This window comes from Oncorhynchus clarkii, chromosome 23, assembly GCF_045791955.1.
Source record: "Oncorhynchus clarkii lewisi isolate Uvic-CL-2024 chromosome 23, UVic_Ocla_1.0, whole genome shotgun sequence".
NCBI classification, from domain to species: Eukaryota; Metazoa; Chordata; class Actinopteri; order Salmoniformes; family Salmonidae; genus Oncorhynchus; species Oncorhynchus clarkii.
In genome coordinates this window covers 10125975-10146499 of record NC_092169.1, presented here as the reverse complement: position 1 = coordinate 10146499, position 20525 = coordinate 10125975, and the positions used below count along the sequence as shown (strand labels likewise).

At 44.2% G+C, this 20525-nt stretch overlaps 1 protein-coding gene across 7 annotated transcripts in view; it reads right to left on the bottom strand.

The window, feature by feature from the left end:
* The window catches only part of LOC139381140 (latent-transforming growth factor beta-binding protein 1-like), a 135389-nt gene that overhangs the window by 87480 nt on the left and 27384 nt on the right, over window positions 1–20525 (bottom strand). For all 7 annotated transcript variants that reach the window (XM_071124477.1, XM_071124478.1, XM_071124479.1 and 4 more), the window contains exon 4: window positions 10539–10672. In XM_071124477.1, coding sequence (XP_070980578.1) covers window positions 10539–10672 — 134 coding nt within the window. The remainder of the gene's footprint in view (window positions 1–10538; window positions 10673–20525) is intronic.

Genomic DNA, 20525 nt, shown 5'->3' with positions numbered 1-20525 from the left:
ACAGCTCATCACCCTGAACACACCATCCCCACTGTCAAACATGGTGGTGGCAGCATCATGGTTTGGGCCTGCTTTTCTTCAGCAGGGACAGGGAAGATGGTTAAAATTGATGGGAAGATGGATGGAGCCAAATACAGGACCATTCTGGAAGAAAACCTGATGGAGTCTGCAAAACTGGGACGGAGATTTGTCTTCCAACAAGACAATGATCCAAAACATAAAGCAAAATCTACAATGGAATGGTTCAAAAATAAACATATCCAGGTGTTAGAATGGCCAAGTCAAAGTCCAGACCTGAATCCAATCGAGAATCTGTGGAAAGAACTGAAAACTGCTGTTCACAAATGCTCTCCATCCAACCTCACTGAGCTCGAGCTGTTTTGCAAGGAGGAATGGGAAAAAATGTCAGTCTCTCGATGTGCAAAACTGATAGAGACATACCCCAAGCGACTTACAGCTGTAATCGCAGCAAAAGGTGGCGCTACAAAGTATTAACTTAAAGGGGCTGAATAATTTTGCACGCCCAATTTTTCAGTTTTTGATTTGTTAAAAAAGTTTGAAATATCCAATAAATGTCGTTCCACTTCATGATTGTGTCCCACTTGTTGTTGATTCTTCACAAAAAAATACAGTTTTATATCTTTATGTTTGAAGCCTGAAATGTGGCAAAAGGTCGCAAAGTTCAAGGGGGCCGAATACTTTCGCAAGGCACTGTAGGAATCCCTATTGTACAGTGGCATAGGGCACATCACACCTATGTGTTAGGGACCAGTTTGCCAGGGAAATCAGTTAGCTGACCAGGGCCAGCCAATCACTGACTCTCCCTGCTGGTGGTAATAGACACCCATTCCTGCTTGTGCTTTAGTTGCTTCCAGGAGTGCAGGGTTAAGAAGGTCGCTGTAAACTACTTGTGTTGTTATGTGTTAATAACATTTAGGCTATGTTACCCAGCAGGCTATGCGGGTGGTTGAAGAATGCCCTGCATGGCTAAACATGGAGTTTTCTAGCTGAAGTATATGTTCATTAAAAGTAGTTAAACCCATGCCCCGGTTTGTCATTATATAAGGAACAAACATAACATGGTGTCAGATTTGTAGTCGCTATGACGAGACAGAGAAAAGAAAAAGTTTAAAAAAAAAAAAAAGTAAAGTAACTCTGCAAATTTCCGCGATGAAAATGGAACATTCTACCACAAGTCAAGTGACGTGAGTAGTTGAAGACACTAGCTTGCAAGAGCGAGGACAACGAGCCGCAGCAGCGAGAGTGACAGCAGCGAGAGCGAGGCTGCATTGGAATCTGTTGACGAGCAAGTTGATGAGCAACATACTGAAGTAAGAGAAATTGACACTGTTCCTGTTTTCCGTCATGGATAGGCTTAGTCCTCCTACTCCTATGCAGTTAACAGGCAATCTAGCTGACAATTGGAAACGTTTCAAGCAGAGATTCAATATCTACCTAGCAGCCAGTGGTGCAGGGGGAGATGATGACAAATTGAAAGCTTCCATTTTTCTGCATGTTATTGGAGAGGATGCATTGGACATTTACGATAACTTTCAGCAAGACGAGGCAAACTTGACTGTGCTAATGGCTAAATTTGAGGAGTACTTTGTACCAAGCCAGAACGTCACGTTTGAGAGATACAGGTTTTTCTCTCATGATCAGAGACAGGGAGTCAGTTTTGACCAGTATTTGGCTGAGCTGAACACACTGAGCAAAACATGTGAATTTGAAAATCTGAAAAACTCACTAGTGAAAGACAGGATAGTCTGTGGCATACTTGATAATGGACTCGAGGAGAGATTGCTGCGTGAGCAAGATTGAACTTTGGATAAAGCAGTGAATATGTGTGGAGCAGCTGAAACCACCAGAGCACAAGGTAAAGAGCTGCGCAGGGATGAGACGTCAGTGTATGCAATAAAAAGAGAGGAGCACCACACACACAACGCCTTACAAAACATAAACAAGCAAAAGAGAGAAATCAAAACACTACATGTGGAAAATGTGGATTTATCCACAAGCCCATGCTTATGGCAAATCATGCATATGGCAAATCATGTAACAACTGTGGGGAAAATAATAATTTCTCAAAATGCTGCAAAGCTGAGGCTACAAAGAAAAAGGTTCACACAGTCGAGGAGATTGAAGAATTCTTTGTTGATTCTGTGGAAATATGCAATGCAGTAAATGCTGAATGGATTGGACTGTGAATGAAACTATAATACCATTCAAGCTTGATACTGGAGCACAGGTAAACCTGTTATCTCTGGAGGACTACAAAACACTGAAGGTGAAGAGCAAAATACACCCGGTGAAAATGAAGGTTACTGGTTATACTGGGGAGAATGTACCAGTCAAAGGAAGCTGCATAGTAACTTTACAGCACAAAGAAAACAGTTCAGAGCACAGCTGCTGATTGTGGAAAAGAGTGTACATCCTATTCTAGGAATCAATGCATGTGAAAAGCTCAATTTGTTGAAAAGAGTGTATGTAGTGACATCACAGACTGAAAATGACCAAGAATCAACACTGGCTGAGTATGAGGATGTGTTTGAGGGTCTTGGATGTTTACCAGGAGAACACAAAATATGTACTGATGACAAAATTACTCCAGTTGTGCATGCATGCAGACAAGTTCAATTTGCACTGAGGAAAAAACTCAAAGATGAACTTGGACGCATGGAAAAGATGGACGTCATCACAAAAATGGATGAACCTACAGACTGGGTAAGCTCACTGGTTATTGTGGTGAAAAAGAACAACGATCTCAGGATATGTCTAGACCCGAGAGATGTCAACAAAGCAATCAAGAGAGAGCATTTCAAGATTGTCATTCCCATGACACTACGCAAAGAAATGCTACAGAAAATACATGAGGGCCACTAGGATGAGGAAAAATGCAAATGACAAGCACGAGAAGTAATGTACTGGCCAAGAATGAACCAGGAAATCAGCCAGACCACTGATTCATGTGAACTGTGTTTGACCTACAGGCCAAAGCAGCAAGCAGAGCCGCTAATGCCTCATCCAGTACCCAATAGACCCTACTACAAAATTGTCAAAGGTCTGATGAAAAAGGCACATGATGGAAAGGAGGATTTCCTAAAGAATCTGATGATCTACCACAGCGCACCGCTGCAGAACGGACTTTCACCTGCACAAATGTTGATGTGACGTCGCATCAGAACTAACCTACCCATCCATGAGGACTTGCTAACACCCAGAAGTGCTCACAAAGTCAAACTCACGAAGGAAAAACAGAAAGACAAACAAAAACAACGACACGACAAAAGTGCAAGACGCTTACCTGAACTGAAACCTGGAGATCATGTACGACTCCGAGACACCACTACAGGAACCTGGATGCAGCAAGGGTGTGTGCAGAGAGAAGTTGCACCGCGATCCTATGAGATCCAAACGCAGCATGGATCACAACTGAGACGAAACAGAGTGGATCTAAGGCTGCAGCCATCCACTCAAGGGACTGAAGATCATCAGGAGGATACTACTGAAGCGTCAAATGCCTTTAGAAATGGACAATTCAGTCAGAACACCTGACCTGACTGACAATGAATGCTGTCCAACTGTTTCAGGAAGCACTTTAGCAGAACGACCAAAAAGGACTGTCAGAGCTCCTGAAAGGCTTATTGAGAATTGCTAAACAAATATTTTAAAAAAGGGGCACCTGGACTGAATGTTTTGTTAATGTGAAAAGAAAGAGCCACAATAGAGTATTGTTGGAAAAAAATAAAAATTGGGGGGAAAGAAATGTGTGTTATTGAAAATGGCATGTTATGCAGGTTGAGTAAACAAATGTGATGTGACGTGTAGTTACATAGAAAAGTAGTTTTCTTTTAAAGGAAAGAAGTTGTGTTGTTATGTGTTAATAACATTTAGGCTACGTTACCCAGCAGGCTATGCGGGTGGTTGAAGAATGCCTTGCATGGCTAAACATGGAGTTTTCAAGCTGAAGTATTGGTTCATTAAAAGTAGTTAAACCTACGCCCCGGTTTGTCATTATATAAGGAACAAACATAATACTACTGTCCTCCACTACAACTCATAACTGGACATTCCTTAAGGGACAAGCCTTCCCTCCAATCAAATCCAAGTTTATTGGTTGTGTACACAAATTTGCAGACGTTATTGCAGGTGCAGCAAATTGCTTGTGTCTCTAGCTCCAATAGTGCAGTAATATCTAGCTTTTTTTTAATACACACATTTAAAAAAAAGTTATGTAGGATGAGGAATGACTAAAATACAGTATATACATATAAAGTGGGTGAAACAGTATGTAAACATGATTAAAGTTACCAGTATTCAATGACTCTATATAAACAGGGCAGCAGTCTCTAAGGTGCTGTGTAGAGTACAGGGTGGTAGCCGGCTAGAACAGTGACCAAGTTTCAGGGCAGGGTACTGGGCGGAGGCCGGCTAGTGGTGACTGTTTAACAGTCTGATGGCCTGGAGATAGAAGCTGTTTCTCAGTCTCTCAATCCCAGCGTTGATGCACCTGTACGGTCTATGCCTTCTAGATGGAAGCGGGGTGAACAGGCCGTGGCTGGATTGGCTGAAGTCCTAGAGGGGAAGCAGTGTGCCCCTGGTGATAGGCTGGGCTGACCGCACCACCCTCTGGAGAGCCCTGCGGTTTCAGACAGTGCAATTGCCGTACCAGGCGGTGATAGAGCCCCGACAGGATGCTCTCAATGGTGCATCTGTAGAGTTTGTGAAGGTTTTAGGGGCCTATTCAAATTTCTTCAGGCTCCTGAGGTGCATCACTGAACATGAAAGAGAGCTTTGTTATGATTCATCTGTATATTTGATCTGTTATAGGTTGCTATTGCTTTGTTAGTATATGCTAACATCCTTGTGTATATGTCAGGATTGTCACCCATGTCACATACTTCACACATTCTGCCCCTTTGGCATAGTTCTGTATACCTTTATGTTCAAGCCATGAGAAAAAGGATGCATTTATTGTATCTGGGGATTTTTACAAAGCAAATTTGAGGAAAACGCTACCGAAGTTCTATCAACACATTGACAGTAGTACTCACTTAGGAAAAGCACTAGATCACTGCTACTCGCCTTTCGAGATGCCTACAAGGCCCTCCACCGCCCTCCCTTCGGCAAATCAGATCCAGATTCCATTTTGGTCCTCTCTTCCTATATGCATAAACTAAAATAGGAAGTACCCGTGCTAAGGTCTATTCAATGCTGGTCTGACCAATCGGAATCCATGCTTCAAGATTGTTTTGATAACGCACCTAGGATAGGTTCCGGGTAGCCTCTGAGAATAACACTGACGCTTAAACAGACACGGTGACTGAGTTCATCAGGAAGTGTATAGGGGATGTTATTCCCACTGTGACTATTAAAACCTACCCAAACCAGAAACCGTGGATAGATGGCAGCATTCGTGCATAACTGAAAGCGCAAACCACCACATTTAACCATGGCAATGTGACTGGGAATATGGTTGAATAAAACTGTGTAGTTATTACCTACATAAGGCAATCAAAAGAGGCAAAACGTCAGTACAGAGACAAAGTGGAGTTGTAATTCAACGGCTCAGACACAAGACGTATGTGGCAGGGTCTACAGACAATCACTGATTACAAAGGGAAAACCAGCCAGGTCACGGACACCGACGTCTTGCTCCCAGGCAAGCTGAACACCTTCTTCGCCCGCTTTAAAGACAACACAGTGTCACCGACGAGGCCCGCTCCCAAGGACTGTGGGCTCTCGTTCACCATGGCCGAAGTGAGTAAGACATTTAAGCGTGTTAACCCTCGCGAGGCTGCCGGCCCAGACGACATCCCTAGCCATGTCCTCAGAGCATGTGCAGACCAGCTCGCTGGAGTGTTTACGGACATATTCAATCTCTCTCTATCCCAGTCTGCTGTCCCCACTTGATCAAGATGTCCATCAAAGGTAACTGAATTAAATGACTATCGCCCCGTGACACTCACTTCTGACATCATGAAGTGCTTTGAGAGGCTAGTTAAGGATCATATCACCTCTACCTTACCTGACACCCTAGACCCACTTCAATTTGCTTACCGCCCCAATAGTGACACATTGGTTTGGCTGGCGTACGGGTTAAGCGGGCATTGTGTCAAGAAGCAGTGTGTCTTGGTTGGGCTGTGTTTCAGAGGACGCACGGCTCTTGACCTTCACCTCTCCCGAGTCCGTACGTAGCTACCAACTGGATACCAGAAAATTGGGGAGAAAAAGAGGGTAATTTTTTAAATATTTTTAAATGATGTTCATTCCCTATAGCAAGCCTTCAACACCATAGTACCCTCTAAGCTCATCATTAAGCTTGGGGCCCTGGGTCTGAACCCTGCCCAGTGCAACTGGGTCCTGGACTTCCTGACGGGCTGCCCCCAGGTAGTGAAGTTAGGAAACAACACCTAAACTTCGCTGATCCTCAACACAGGGGCCCCCTCCTGCGTGCTCAGCCCCCTCCTGTACTCCCTGTTCACCCATGACTGCGTGGCCACGCACGCCTCCAACTCAATCATCAAGTTTCCAGATGACACAACAGTAGTAGGTCTGACTACCAACAATGACGAGACAGCAAACAGGGAGGAGGTGAGGGGCCTGGCAGATTGGGGCCTGGGAAAAAACTCTCTAAACGTCAACAAAATGAAGGAGCTGATCGTGGACTTCAGGAAACAGCAGTGAGCACGCCCCTATCCACATCGATGGAACCGCAGTGGAGAAGATGGAAAGCTTCAAGTTCCTTGGCATACACATCACTGACAATCTGAAATGGTCCACCCACAAAAAAATGGTGGTGAAGAAGGCGCAGCAGAGCCTCTTCAACCTCAGGAGGCTGAAGAAATTTGGCTTGTCCCCTAAGACCCTCAGAAACCTTTACAGATGCACAAATGAGAGCATCCTGTCGGGCTGTATTACCGCCTAGTACAGTTACTGCACTGCCCGCAACCGCAGGGCTCTCCAGAGGGTGGTGCAGATTGCCTGCCCTCCAGGACAACTACAGCACCCGATGTCACAGTAAGGACAAAAAGATAATCCAGGACATCAACCACCCGAGCAACTGCCTGTTCACCCCACTATTTTCATTTTTTTCATCATTTTTTAAAAACCTTTTTTTAACTAGGCAAGTCAATTAAGAACAAATTATTATTTACAATGACGGCCTACACCGGCCAAAGCTGCATCGCAGTGCCTTAGAGACTCTGGGTTCGACTCTGGGTTCGAGCCCAGGCTCTGTCGCAATCGGCCGCGACTGGGAGGTCCATGGGGCGACGCACAATTGGCCTAGCGTCGTCCAGGTTAGGGAGGGTTTGGCCAGTAGGGATATCCTTGTCTCATCGCGCACTAGCGACTCCTGTGGCAGGCTGGGCGCAGTGCACGCTGACCAGGGGCACGGTGTTTCCTCCGACACATTGGTGCAGCTGGCTTCCGGGTTGGATGCTGTGTTAAGAAGCAGTGCGTCTTGGTTGGGTTGTGTTTCGGAGGACGCATGACTCTCGACCGTACGGGAGTTGAAGAGATGAGACAAGTTAGTAACTACTAAAAACAATTGGAAACTACGAAATTGGGGCGAAAAAAGAGGTTTAAAAAAATTCTGGAACCATAGAGACTGAAAATAAGCTTCTATCTCAAAGCCATCAGACTGTTAAATAGCCATCACAAGCCGGCTACCACCCGGCTACTAAACCCTGCACCTTAGAGGCTGCTGCCCTATATACAGTTGAAGTCTAAAGTTTACATACACCTTATCCAAATAGGTTTTTCACAATTCCTGACATTTAATCCAAGTAGAAATTCCCTGTTTTAGGTCAGTTAGTATCACCACTTTATTTTAAGAATGTAAAATGTCAGAATAATAGTAGAGAGAATGATTTATTTCAGCTTTTATTTCTTCCATCACATTCCCAGTGGGTCAGAAGTTTACATAGACTCAATTAGTATTTGGTAGCATTGCCTTTAAATTGTTTAACTTGGGTCAAACATTTTGGGTTGCCTTCCACAAGCTTCTCACAATAAGTTGGGTGAATTTTGGCCCATTCCTCCTGACAGAGCTGGTGTAACTGAATCAGGTTTGTAGGCCTCCTTGCTCAAACAATCTTTTTCAGCTATGCCCACAAATTTTCTATAGGATTGAGGTCAGGGCTTTGTGATGGCCACTCCAATACCTTGACTTTGTTGTCCTTAAGCCATAAGTGAAATAATCTGTCTGTAAACAATTGTTGGATTCCTTGTGTCATGCACAAAGTAAATGTCCTAACCGACTTACCAAAACCATAGCTTGTTAACAAGAAATGTGTGGAGTGGTTGAAAAGCGAGTTTTAATGACTCCAAGTATATGTAGACTTCAACTGTACTACTGTGTGCTATTACTTATAGCCCTGCTAGCTCCCACTGTACAGTTGTGGCCAAATGTTTTGAGAATGACACAAATATTAGTTTCCACTAAGTTTGCTGCTTCAGTGTCTAGAATATTTTTGTCAGATGTTACTATGGAATACTGCTGTATAAATACAAGCATTTTATAAGTTTTAAAGTCTTTTATTGACAATTACATGAAGTTGATGCAAAGAGTCAATATTTGCAGTGTTGACTCTTCTTTTTCAAGACCTTTGCAATCCGCCCTGGCATGCTGTCAATTTACTTCTGGGCCACACTGACGGCAGCCCATTCTTGCATAATCAATGCTTGGAGTTTGCCAGAATTTGTGGGTTTTGGTTTGTCCACCCGCCTCTTGAGGATTGACCACGAGTTCTCAATGGGATTAAGGTCTCGGGAGTCTCCTGGCCATGGACCCCAAATATTAATGTTTTGTTCCCCGAGCCACTTAGTCATCACTTTTGCCTTATGGCAAGGTGCTCCATCATGCTGGAAAAGGCATTGTTCATCACCAAACTGTTCCTGGATGGTTGGGAGAAGTTGCTCTCGGAGGATGTGTTGGTACCATTCTTTATTCATGGCTGTGTTGTTAGGCAAAATTGTGAGTGATCCCACTCCCTTGGCTGAGAAGCAACCCCACACATGAATGGTCTCAGAATGCTTTACTGTTGGCATGACACAGGACTGATGGTAGCGCTCACCTTGTCTTTTCCGGACAAGCTTTTTTCTGGATCCCCCAAACAATCGGAAAGGGGATTCATCAGAGAAAATAAGTCCTCAGCAGTCCAATCCCTGCACCTTTTGCAGAATATCAGTCTATCCCTGATGTTTTTCCTTGAGAGACGTGGCTTCTTTGCTGCACTTCTTGACACCAGGCCATCCTCCAAAAGTCTTCGCCTCACTGTGCGTGCAGACGCACTCACACCTGCCTGCTGCCATTCCTGAGAAAGCGCTGTTCTGTTGGTGCCCCGATCCCACAGCTGAATCAACTTTAGGAGACGGTCCTGGCGCTTGCTGGACTTTCTTGGGCGCCCTGAAGCCTTCTTCACAACACTTGAACCTCTCTGCTTGAAGTTCTTGATGATCCGATAAATAGTTGATTTAGGTGCAATCTTACTGGCAACAATATCCTTGCCTGTGAAGCCCTTTTTTCGCAAAGCAATGATGACAGCAAGTGTTTCCTTGCAGGTAACCATACTTGACAGAGGAAGAACAATGATTCCAAGCACCACCCTCCTTTGGAAGCTTCTAGTCTGTTATTCGAACTCAATCAGCATGACAGAGTGATCTCCAGCCTTGTCCTCGTCAACACTGACACCTGTGTTAAAGAGAGAATCACTGACATGATGTCAGCTGGTCCTTTTGTAGCAGGGCTGAAATGCAGTGGAAATGTTTTTTGGGGGGATTCAGTTCATTTGCATGGCAAAGAGGGACTTTGCAATTAATTGCAATTTATCTGATCACTCTTCATAACATTCTGGAGTATATGCAAATTGCCATCATACAAACTGAGGCAGCAGACTTTGTGAAAATTGATATTTGGGACAATCTCAAAACTTTTAGCCACGACTGTACATATTGTATACTATGCTAGTCACTAATTGCATCCCATGTTATACTGCCTATGCTATTCTAGCCCATACTACAGCATGATACCATTTGTCTTTTGTAGCCTGTTCGCCTGCATTACTGCTCTGTAGCATGTTAGCTTACTAGCCCCTGTGTATTACTGTATATTTATTACCAGACAAAAATTATTACCATGCGAGCACCGCTAACACTACTATAGCCATTACTATCATGTGCTATCCCATTGCTATGCCATTGCCGATTTGTATATATTGTATCACTGCTATTACTACTGTGTATCCAACACTGCTGCCACGCTGTTGTAATATATATATTCCCTGTTCCTTCTGTCCTACAGAAAACCAATATCACTTTCACTGATTCTATTCCTCTTCCTGTTTGATGTGTGGTAATAAAGTGTGGATTGTATTTCTGTCCGCTGAACAAGACCCCCGGGACAGTTGTACCTATAATCTAAAACAGCACCTCTTTCGGAAACCACCACATGGTGGCGCTCTTTTCCAGTTCTTATGGAGCTTAGGTTAAGTTAATACAGGAACAGGATAGGGTAAACGAGGTGGGCTACTCACCGTGGATGGGGTTGTGTCCCACTGTCAGGGGAATGGGTCTGTCAGGCTGATGCTGGACATGTGTCTGTGTGTGTGTGGTTTGTGTGTGGTAGTACTTGGGCTTCCGGACAAACTGCTGGCTACCAGGCTGGATTCTGTAAGGGAGAAGAAAAAAAATCTGTCAAACACTGTAAAGAACAATTTAATCTATGCACATAATCCACTGTTTTCACATCCTTGAAATAATACATTAACAATTAAACTCAGCACAAAAAGAAACCTCTCCTGTCACTGTCAACTGTGTTTATTTTCAGCAAAATTAACATGTGTAAATATTTGTATGAACATAACAAGATTCAACAACTGAGACAAACTGAACAAGTTCCACAGACATATGACTAACAGAAACGTGTCCCTGAACAAAGGGAGGGGGTTCAAAATCAAAAGTAACAGGCAGTATCTGGTGTGGCCACTAGCTGCATTAAGTACTGCAGTGCCTTGCAGGAAATCACACACAGAACGAGCAGAACGGCTGGTGGCATTGTCATGCTGGAGGGTCATGTCAGGATGAGCTTGCAGGAAGGGTACCAAATGAGGGAGGAGGATGTCTTCGCTGTAATGTACAGAGTTGAGATTGCCTGCAATGACAACAAGCTCAGTCCGTTGATGCTGTGACACACCGCCCCAGACCATGACGGACCCTCCACCTCCAAATCGATCCCGAAGCACTGGCCTCGGTGTAACGCTCATTCTTTCAACGATAAACGCAAATCCGACCATCACCCCTGGTGAGACAAAACCGCGACTCGTCAGTGAAGTGCACTTTTTGCCAGTCCTGTCTGGTCCAGCGACGGTGGGTTTGTGCCCATAGGTGACGTTGTTGCCGGTGATGTTTATTTTTTAACCTTTATTTAACTAGGCAAGTCAGTTAAGAACAAATTCTTATTTTCAATGACGGCCTAGAAACAGTGGGTTAACTGCCTTGTTCAGGGGCAGAACGACAGATTTTTTACCTTGTCAGCTCGGGGATTCGATCTTGCAACCTTTCAGTTACTAGTCCAACGCTCTAACCACTAGGCTACATCCGGTGAGGACCTGCCTTACAACAGGCCTACAAGCCCTCAGTCCAGCCTCTCTCAGCCTATTGTGGACAGTCTGAGCACTGATGGAGGGATTGTGTGTTCCTGGTGTAACCCGGGCAGTTGTTGTTGCCATCCTGTACCTGTCCTGCAGGTGTGATGTTCGGACCCTGGGCAGGGACCCTGGGCATCTTTCTTTTGGTGTATTTCAGAGTCAGTAGAAGGGCCTCTTTAGTATTCTAAGTTTTCATAACTGTGACCTTAATTGTCTACCGTCTGTAAGCTGTTAGTGTCTTAACGAACGTTCCACAGGGGCATGTTCATGAATTGTTTATTGTTCATTGAACATGCATGGAAAGTTATTTGTGAAGGTATTTGGATTTTTACTAATTATCTTTGAAAGACAGGGTCCTGAAAAAGGGCCGTTTCTTTTGTTGCTCCCAAGGCAAAGATTATGGGGGGGGGGGGGGGGGGGGGCTACGGGACTTAAATCATGGCGTCAGTCGTCTCATGTCCTCCCACTAAGAGAGAGGGACATGAGACAAGAGCACCGGCCAGAAACCCAGAGAATGAACCTAACCTAATCTCTCCCAGTGAGACGGGTGAGGAAACCCAGACACATCCTCAACACTGGAAGAGGGATGGGAGAGAGGAGGGGGTCGGAGCTGGTCCAAAACAACCAGACCACCCTGTAGTCCCCCTGACAAGGCCCAATCAAACATGACAGACAGAGTGAAAGGACAACAGGGTGTGGTTGGCAAGGGGGTGTGGAGAGCAGAATTGGGGGTGAGTGGGCAAGGAGAGGAGGGTGAGGAGAACGTAAGAGTTGAAGTAGAACAAAACCCTCCAAAAGCAGTCCTGCAAAGCCTCTCTACTCCTAACCACTCTGCTAAATGTCCCTCAGTCCAAATGAAATGTGACTTGTTTACACGGGAGGAAGGGAAATCTGGTAATCTGGGGCAGGGCTGCTGAGGGAGACAGCAGTAGTAGAGTTTTTTTCTTCACAGCATAACCGTATCAAATTGTCAGCTGCCAAACTAAAATCCCTCAGACAGGTCTGGGTCATGGTAACAGAGGACAAAGGACAAAAATACATTTATTTTTGACAGGAGAGAAAAGAGCACAACAATATGGGTGGTGTTGAGAGCCATTTCTAAATGGTTTATAAAGGGGGAGGATAAAGAGACAAAACATCGGAGACGTTCAGACTTTTCAGAGCACTGAACAATCTTCATATGCCTACAGGGAGACAACAATGTACTGGCCGAGAAATAGCTTATCATTAGCAGAGGCATAGCCAAGTTCCCATTTCCATAAAAAATGTATGTAATTAAAATGTCATTTGAACAGCTAGATAGAAGCCTCCCTCAAGCTACTGCAATAAGTACTGTACATACATCTAACATAAAATAAACACACTTGTGACAGACTCGTCCTCCACACCCAGACACACACCCGCACACATACAATAAAGTTGTCACTCAAGGCCACCCGTGGCTGTGAGCTTGACCTTGACTGTTGACCCCTTTTGTGATCATCTCATCTCATGTGAGTCCATCTCAACAGGGCCTCTACTCACTCTCTCTGTGCTAATTAGACCTGGCTCCCTCTGCCACCACAACAACCATGTGTGCCTCATCACGTTCACAACAGACAACAGAGATTGTGTAAGGAAGAAAAGAAAAAGAGGATATTGTGTTGACAAATGCCAGTGTCAATCACTGTGAGTAAACTCCTCCCTTTCCTCTCCTCCCCTTTCATTCCTCCCTCTCCCTAATGCACACTCACAGACTATCAAACAATGGGACCCTTTCACTCCTCCCTCTCCCTAATGCACACTCACAGACTATCAAACAATGGGACTTCAAGGAATCTGGATGAGTTTCATCTTTTGTTTGATCCTATGGGGTGGAGGGTGGTCGCAGGGTGTTGGGGGGGGCATCAGGGGCTGAACAACAGCAGTACGGCTTCTCATGTGCCTGCTTTCATCCCCACATTCACCCCCCCCCCCCCCCCACCTCTATCTCCACCTCCAACTTACTGGGTGAGTGTTGTTTGACTTCTGCAGTCTTTCATGTACCAATACAGTCATGGTGAGGTAGACTGTCACAACAAACCAATACTTGGGTTTCTTTGCTACAAGACCGTGAGTTGTAAACCAAAGCCTCTCACTGTCAAATGCAAGCATGGCCCACAGGCTACAGTATGCATGGCTGGTTATATATTTATTTGTAATTTTCTGTTATTAACTGTTTACGGATTTCTGTGATGCAGTTTTATTGGCTGTAATTCCAGTATTTGACATTCCTTTATGGCCCCCTGGGGGCAGAAACCAAACACCTACAGCTCATACAGTACATTCCTCCCGTTATAAAATAATTATCAGCCTATATATAGACTATTCGGTATGCTTGCGACTGTATCTATGTGGATTAGCTAGGATAAGGTTGGTTTTATGTAGGAGCAAAACTAAGTGGATGAACCCGTCTTCTCCCATTGGCAACTGTAGAATGGAAGCATTGTTGTGGGATGTGTTGTTGATCGTGGCCCAACATGCATTTTATACCAAAATTAATATATTAGGAAGAGTTTACAAGAGATGCAGACTCAGAAGAATCTCAAGAGAGGACAGAAAGAGGGTAGGGGAAAAGGAGTTTATGGTAGGGGAGAAAGAGGGAGAGGCTCACTGCCAGAAAGATTCAAATACAAAAAAAAAGAGCGAGAGGGTGAGAATGGAATTGAAAGAGAGAGAGAGGGACTAGAGGGTGTATTTCACAATAGTCCTCAGTTGTCTTTCTCTCCTGTCTCTCTTTCCAAATGCCCTGCGGTGATCTAATCTGCAGTGTCTGCCATGCTCTAACGCCTGCCTGATGCAAAGTGTTTGAACAAAGGAGAAACATATTCCAGCCCCCCGGTTACATCACAGCCCTGCTTGGAAAGCAGACTAAAAAGTGTCAGCAATTCTCCCCTTTTATTGGAGGGAACATGGCAAAACCAACCCTCAGACAACAGGAAAGACATTGGAGAGTCTATTTATCTCCATGCAGAATGGACAACCTGTATTTTCTGTATCTTCTCGTGTCTTGTTGACATAGTTTGGTTTCATTGGAGTTCAGAGGGAGTGAGAGGACAGACTATGGGGTAAATGTGCACTTTGGCCTAACTTGCCATCCTGAAATCATGAGCTTGCCTAATCTAAGTTGTCTGTGAGAGATATTTTACGGGTCACCAACAAACCAGATTCTGTGCCACCCAGGGCCCAGAAAGACTCTTCCCAGGGTTACCGTCAACAAATACAAAGAAACCTTTACGCTTATTTCCCCAGCAATAAAACCTAGCGGCTTTCTTTCCCCCGATTTTTTATGTGACGGGAACACTTTCAGTAAATACTGGGATATATGTGTTAAGCTCTTCCACATGCTCCTATTTGGCCCATTGACTTTAGCAAAAAGTTCAGCTCTTACCCTAACCATCTCCAACATTAGCTCCACTGAGAAACACTGAGAAACACAGAGGAGGATTACATCAATTCATTTTAAGTTGTTTGAAAAAGATTGTGTGCTGTACAAGGTCGCCTTAGTCGATCTCGACACAAGCTACTTATCAAAATATATTTTGATAAATAAAACGTTGAGGTCGAATAAACTGCTCTACTTTAAAAAGAGGCACAGTAACGCAAAAAAACATTGAAAATCTTCTGAGATTAGGTGGTTATCAGGTTTACTGCTATGGGCCGTATAGGCCTTCAGCATATCATCCACCAACTGTCCTTTCTCCTCTACCACAGGTGTAAAGTTTCTGTTGTATCATTCCTAATATACAAAACCACAACTCACTTAAACTGGCTGGCCAAGCTTCAGTTGGGCTCAAGTAGAAGAAAAACAACTGTGAAAACATACAGAACATATTAGAAATGTGGAAACATTTTTACAATCAAGGTTGTCTTTTTACCAGACCCATGAATAAAATGCCGACTTACTGTACAGAAGGTTACGATGGGCTACTGTTCTTGTAAAGTTCCCCCTGAACTCACTAACTTCACCAACCCCAAGGAGCACGGAGGGGATTCTTGGCATCATCAAAACACTGGGGTGTGTTTCAAACAATTTGCAGGACAAATGATTTCCCTGTAGGGAGCGGGACTGATGGGTGCTTGCCATTTTTTTTTCTCTCCTAAAGATGTGGTTTTCCTGCACATGAAGACTTGAGGAATGCTGGTGTGGAACAAGTTCTGAGGCCAGTTGGAAGGTTTGCGAGCTTCTCACAGACGACATCCATCAAAGCAGAGATTTGTCATGTTATCCCCTGATTGAGGGGACTGCTGGTCTCGGCCTCTCTCTCTCAGCTGTGATTGGTGAGGGGATACCTGTGTCTCCCCCTCCGTCTACACTGCCTACCACAACACCACCAGGGTTTTTTTCTGAGGACTTCTGACAGGAGTCTGGAGACAGACAAGGCAACCCACCCAAATGGAGGCTTACTTCTCATACATTTCTACAGCTACGGCTTAAAAATGGAGACTGGGTTGTATTTCTAGACAAAACCAACAAGCTAGAGAACCTAAAGAGTTCAGCACCTGTGCAGGACTGCTTCAAGACATCTCTCCTCACCAAAATGATCAATGAAGACAACATGCAGAAACATTATTGTGTCTGGGGCTGTAAGGATGCAAATACACAGGGGACCATATTTTTGCGTAGTTTAATTTTGGAAATAATATGTATATGAGTATATTTTACAATAAATCACTGCCAACTTAGATATCCAGCGATGGTCAGTTTGTAAAAACACAGCGTACTTGTGGGAGTCTTTTTACATTTCAGTATATACTCTGCAATTCTAAACAAGCACTATCAAATAACATTGGCCTCCTAAACTCTTCCCTTGCAGTAAGACTGCACCTACAGAGGACTAGAGAGCCATTAAAGATGTAAGGATGATTAGGTCAGAACTGGCATTGATAGAACAGAGTGCAACATATTCCCTAAGCTGAAGCTGAAGCATCCCGAGTCAGGGAGTCTTCAGGTCTATCACTGTCTGTCCCCCACTGTAGTGGCATCTGCATCCTTTTGAGTTGCTATTGAGCTTCAGTTTGTGTAATGACACAGCTTGCCAGAGAGTAAGATAAGGACACCACAATGTCAACAGTTGACTCGTGTGGTGGCAAACAGAGTGATAACCACTCACGGTCAATCAAGACAGATGAACTGTAAACTCTCAAATCGATGAGGACAGTTCAACAATGATGGTCCACCTCTACTAGATGACAACAAATCATTTTAGAGGGGAGGTGCCTTTAATGCAGCCAAAGAGTGCGTCAGAGGGCTGCTGCTGGAGTGTCCACGTCCCTCTGGGCCAAGTGATAGCAGGTAAAAAAGGGGGCTACAGTGAAATTGCTCACTGTGAGGTCTGAATTTAATGCCTCATTCAAAACCACAATAAAGGGACTGCAGCATCGCTCAGCAGCCCAGAAACCCTGGGGGAATTATTCATCGTAGCAGTCAAATAAAAAATGGGCGCAATAAAGACTGCATAGAGGGCTATCCAAATAGATTTTCTACACTCAGTTTTTTTCTTCTTTGGTGAGACTTTTTGCGGTTGCATGCATTGTGACCTCTAGCCAGCATGGGCCTTGTGTCACTTAGCATTGAAGTGTGGTGAAAATCGGCAGTAAATCTATTTCAGCCGGTTCTTCTGGCGAGCATGGGCGTAAAAATAAATGTCAATCTGAATAGATCTATCTATACTCCTCTGTTTGGCCAGCTGCTAGCTTCGGGAAAAGCCTGGCAATTCCATCGTCTAATATTTAAACTCCAAATGGAGGGGTGGGATATGATTGCCCAAGGGCTGGTTAGAGGCATATTTCACATCCTTTATCTTTCAAAATAGGTCAATTATATACAGTGGGCCCATCTACTGAGTGTGTAAATGCCAGAGCTTGCCTGCAGTCACATGGGGCATGTGCTCCGAATTCTGATCATGCAGTATGACTTTATTCAAGATAAGCAGCTTATCTCTGCTTAGTCCCAGGGATAGAAACGTTGAAAGTCCCAGGGAAGAAAACACTGAAAGTCCCAGGGATAGAAACGCTCAACGTCCCAGGGAGACTGCTGAAATGAAATCCAAAGGATTCTCTGGTGTTAACAAAGCACAACATAATGACTGATGATAATTTCTCTCTTTACAAACACATCAATTCAGTGCTAAATGAAAGGGAGCTGCCACTGCGTAAATGAGTCATCTGAAATACAGTGGGGCAAAAAAGTATTTAGTCAGCCACCAATTGTGCAAGTTCTCCCACTTAAAAAGATGAGAGAGGCCTGTAATTTTCATCATAGGTACACTTCACTATGACAGATAAACTGAAAAAAAAATCCAGAAAATCACATTGTAGGATTTTTTATGAATTTATTTGCATATTATGGTGGAAAATAAGTATTTGGTCAATAACAAACAAGCAAGATTTCTGGCTCTCACAGACCTGTAACTTCTTCTTTAAGAGGCTCCTCTGTCCTCCACTCGTTACCTGTATTAATGGCACCTGTTTGAACTTGTTATCAGTATAAAAGACACCTGTCCACAACCTCAAACAGTCACACTCCAAACTACACTATGGCCAAGACCAAAGAGCTGTCAAAGGACACCAGAAACAAAATTGTAGACCTGCACCAGGCTGGGAAGACTGAATCTGCAATAGGTAAGCAGCTTGGTTTGAAGAAATCAACTGTGGGAGCAATTATTAGGAAATGGAAGACATACCACTGATAATCTCCCTCGATCTGGGGCTCCACGCAAGATCTCACCCCGTGGGGTCAAAATGATCACAAGAACGGTGAGCAAAAATCCCAGAACCACACGGGGGGACAAAGTGAATGACCTGCAGAGAGCTGGGACCAAAGTAACAAAGCCTACCATCAGTAACACACTACGCCGCCAAGGACTCAAATCCTGCAGTGCCAGACGTGTCCCCCTGCTTAAGCCAGTACATGTCCAGGCCCGTCTGAAGTTTGCTAAAGAGCATTTGGATGATCCAGAAGAAGATTGGGAGAATGTCATATGGTCAGATGAAACCAAAATAGAACTTTTTGGTAAAAACTCAACTCGTCGTGTTTGGAGGACAAAGAATGCTGAGTTGCATCCAAAAAACACCATACCTACTGTGAAGCATGGGGGTGGAAACATCATGCTTTGGGGCTGTTTTTCTGCAAAGGGACCAGGACGACTGATCCGTGTAAAGGAAAGAATTAATGGGGCCATGTATCGTGAGATTTTGAGTGAAAACCTCCTTCCATCAGCAAGGGCATTGAAGATGAAACGTGGCTGGGTCTTTCAGCATGACAATGATCCCAAACACACCGCCCGGGCAACGAAGGAGTGGCTTCGTAAGAAGCATTTCAAGGTCCTGGAGTGGCCTAGCCAGTCTCCAGATCTCAACCCCATAGAAAATCTTTGGAGGGAGTTGAAAGTCTGTGTTGCCCAGCAACAGCCCCAAAACATCACTGCTCTAGAGGAGATCTGCATGGAGGAATGGGCCAAAATACCAGCAACAGTTGTAAATGTAAATGGCTCCACACAAACTGGGAAAATACCCTGAAAAAAATACTTTATATCAGGTAAAGAGGATTTCTGACGGAGGAATGACTCCTTTAAAATTCCCTACAATAGGGGAATGCAAATAAAAATGAAAGCATTTCTGTCTAGATTCACATTGAATATAAAATCCCCTAATAATCTCTTACGTCAGTCTTGACCACATTAACGCAAATTCCACTATTTTACACCAGAAACCTGGCAGGGTACAAGCAGACAATCTGCATTTAAATTGAGGGGAAATTAAATGAGAGAGGCTTTCTTCATCTTTACAAGACATGACTGATACATTTCAAAGGCTAGATAGTCCTGGCCTTTCCAAGAATAAGTATTGTTTAAGGAGCAGCAGGTGAGATTACCAGGCTTCCAACAATCATGCGCTGGGAAACCTGAGAGGGGACAATCTGTTACATGGGCAGTCTCTTTCCTCTTACAGTAGGAAGTCATGGTTAGGGAGGAGAGAGCATTCTACTACCTCAACCCAATGGCTGCCTATTAAAAGGGAATTTCACATGCAACTATGAATGCATACCACTGGGACTGGAGGGGAAATACCACCCATTAAATTAAAAAAATGAACCCAGGGCAAAGTTCACCCTGCATAAAAGAGCTAATATTTACACTGGTGGTCTAATGAGAGCTGGGACATGTATGAGGAAGCCCAAAGTCCTGTAGGATGGGCAAGGTCACAGGAAGAGCAGGTTTCTGTTGATGTTCCATCTGAGAGCTGAGTGGAGGAGTCATGTGGGGTTGAAGGTTGAAAGTATAGGCCAAGGCTCTTCCTGTCTGATTGGCAGTCTATGTGCTAGGATCCCAGTCCACACCGGGGCTCGAGGCAGGCCACAGTATGTGGGAATAGAAAGAGGGCTGTTGGGCGAGGTGAGGGACAGGAGGAACAGTCATTCGGCACACGGCTCATATCATAGCCCATCCACAGGCCCCCTGGAACAGTATAAATAAACAGAACGTGATAGCCTTGTAAATAGCCACCTCTTTCCACCACCGCTTCTTAAATAGCCATTCTGTTTTCGTATGTGAATACATGTGCATGTTTGCGTATGAAAGACTGAGTAAGTGAGAAATGTTGTTTGATGTCTCTGTGTGAGCGCTTTATGAATGTGAATATGTCTGTGTATGTGAGAGAATACTAGTATGTCCAGTAAATATGTATATGTGAGTGAATACTAGGGTTTAATATTTTCCTGGTATTTTACAAATGTTCCATCCCGAGAATAAATAACTTTTCTCCTGGGTAACCTGGTATTTTAAAACCGGAAGCGTCATTGAAAAGTATTATAAAGCATTTAAATAGACTTATAAGCCTGATGCTACCTGATCC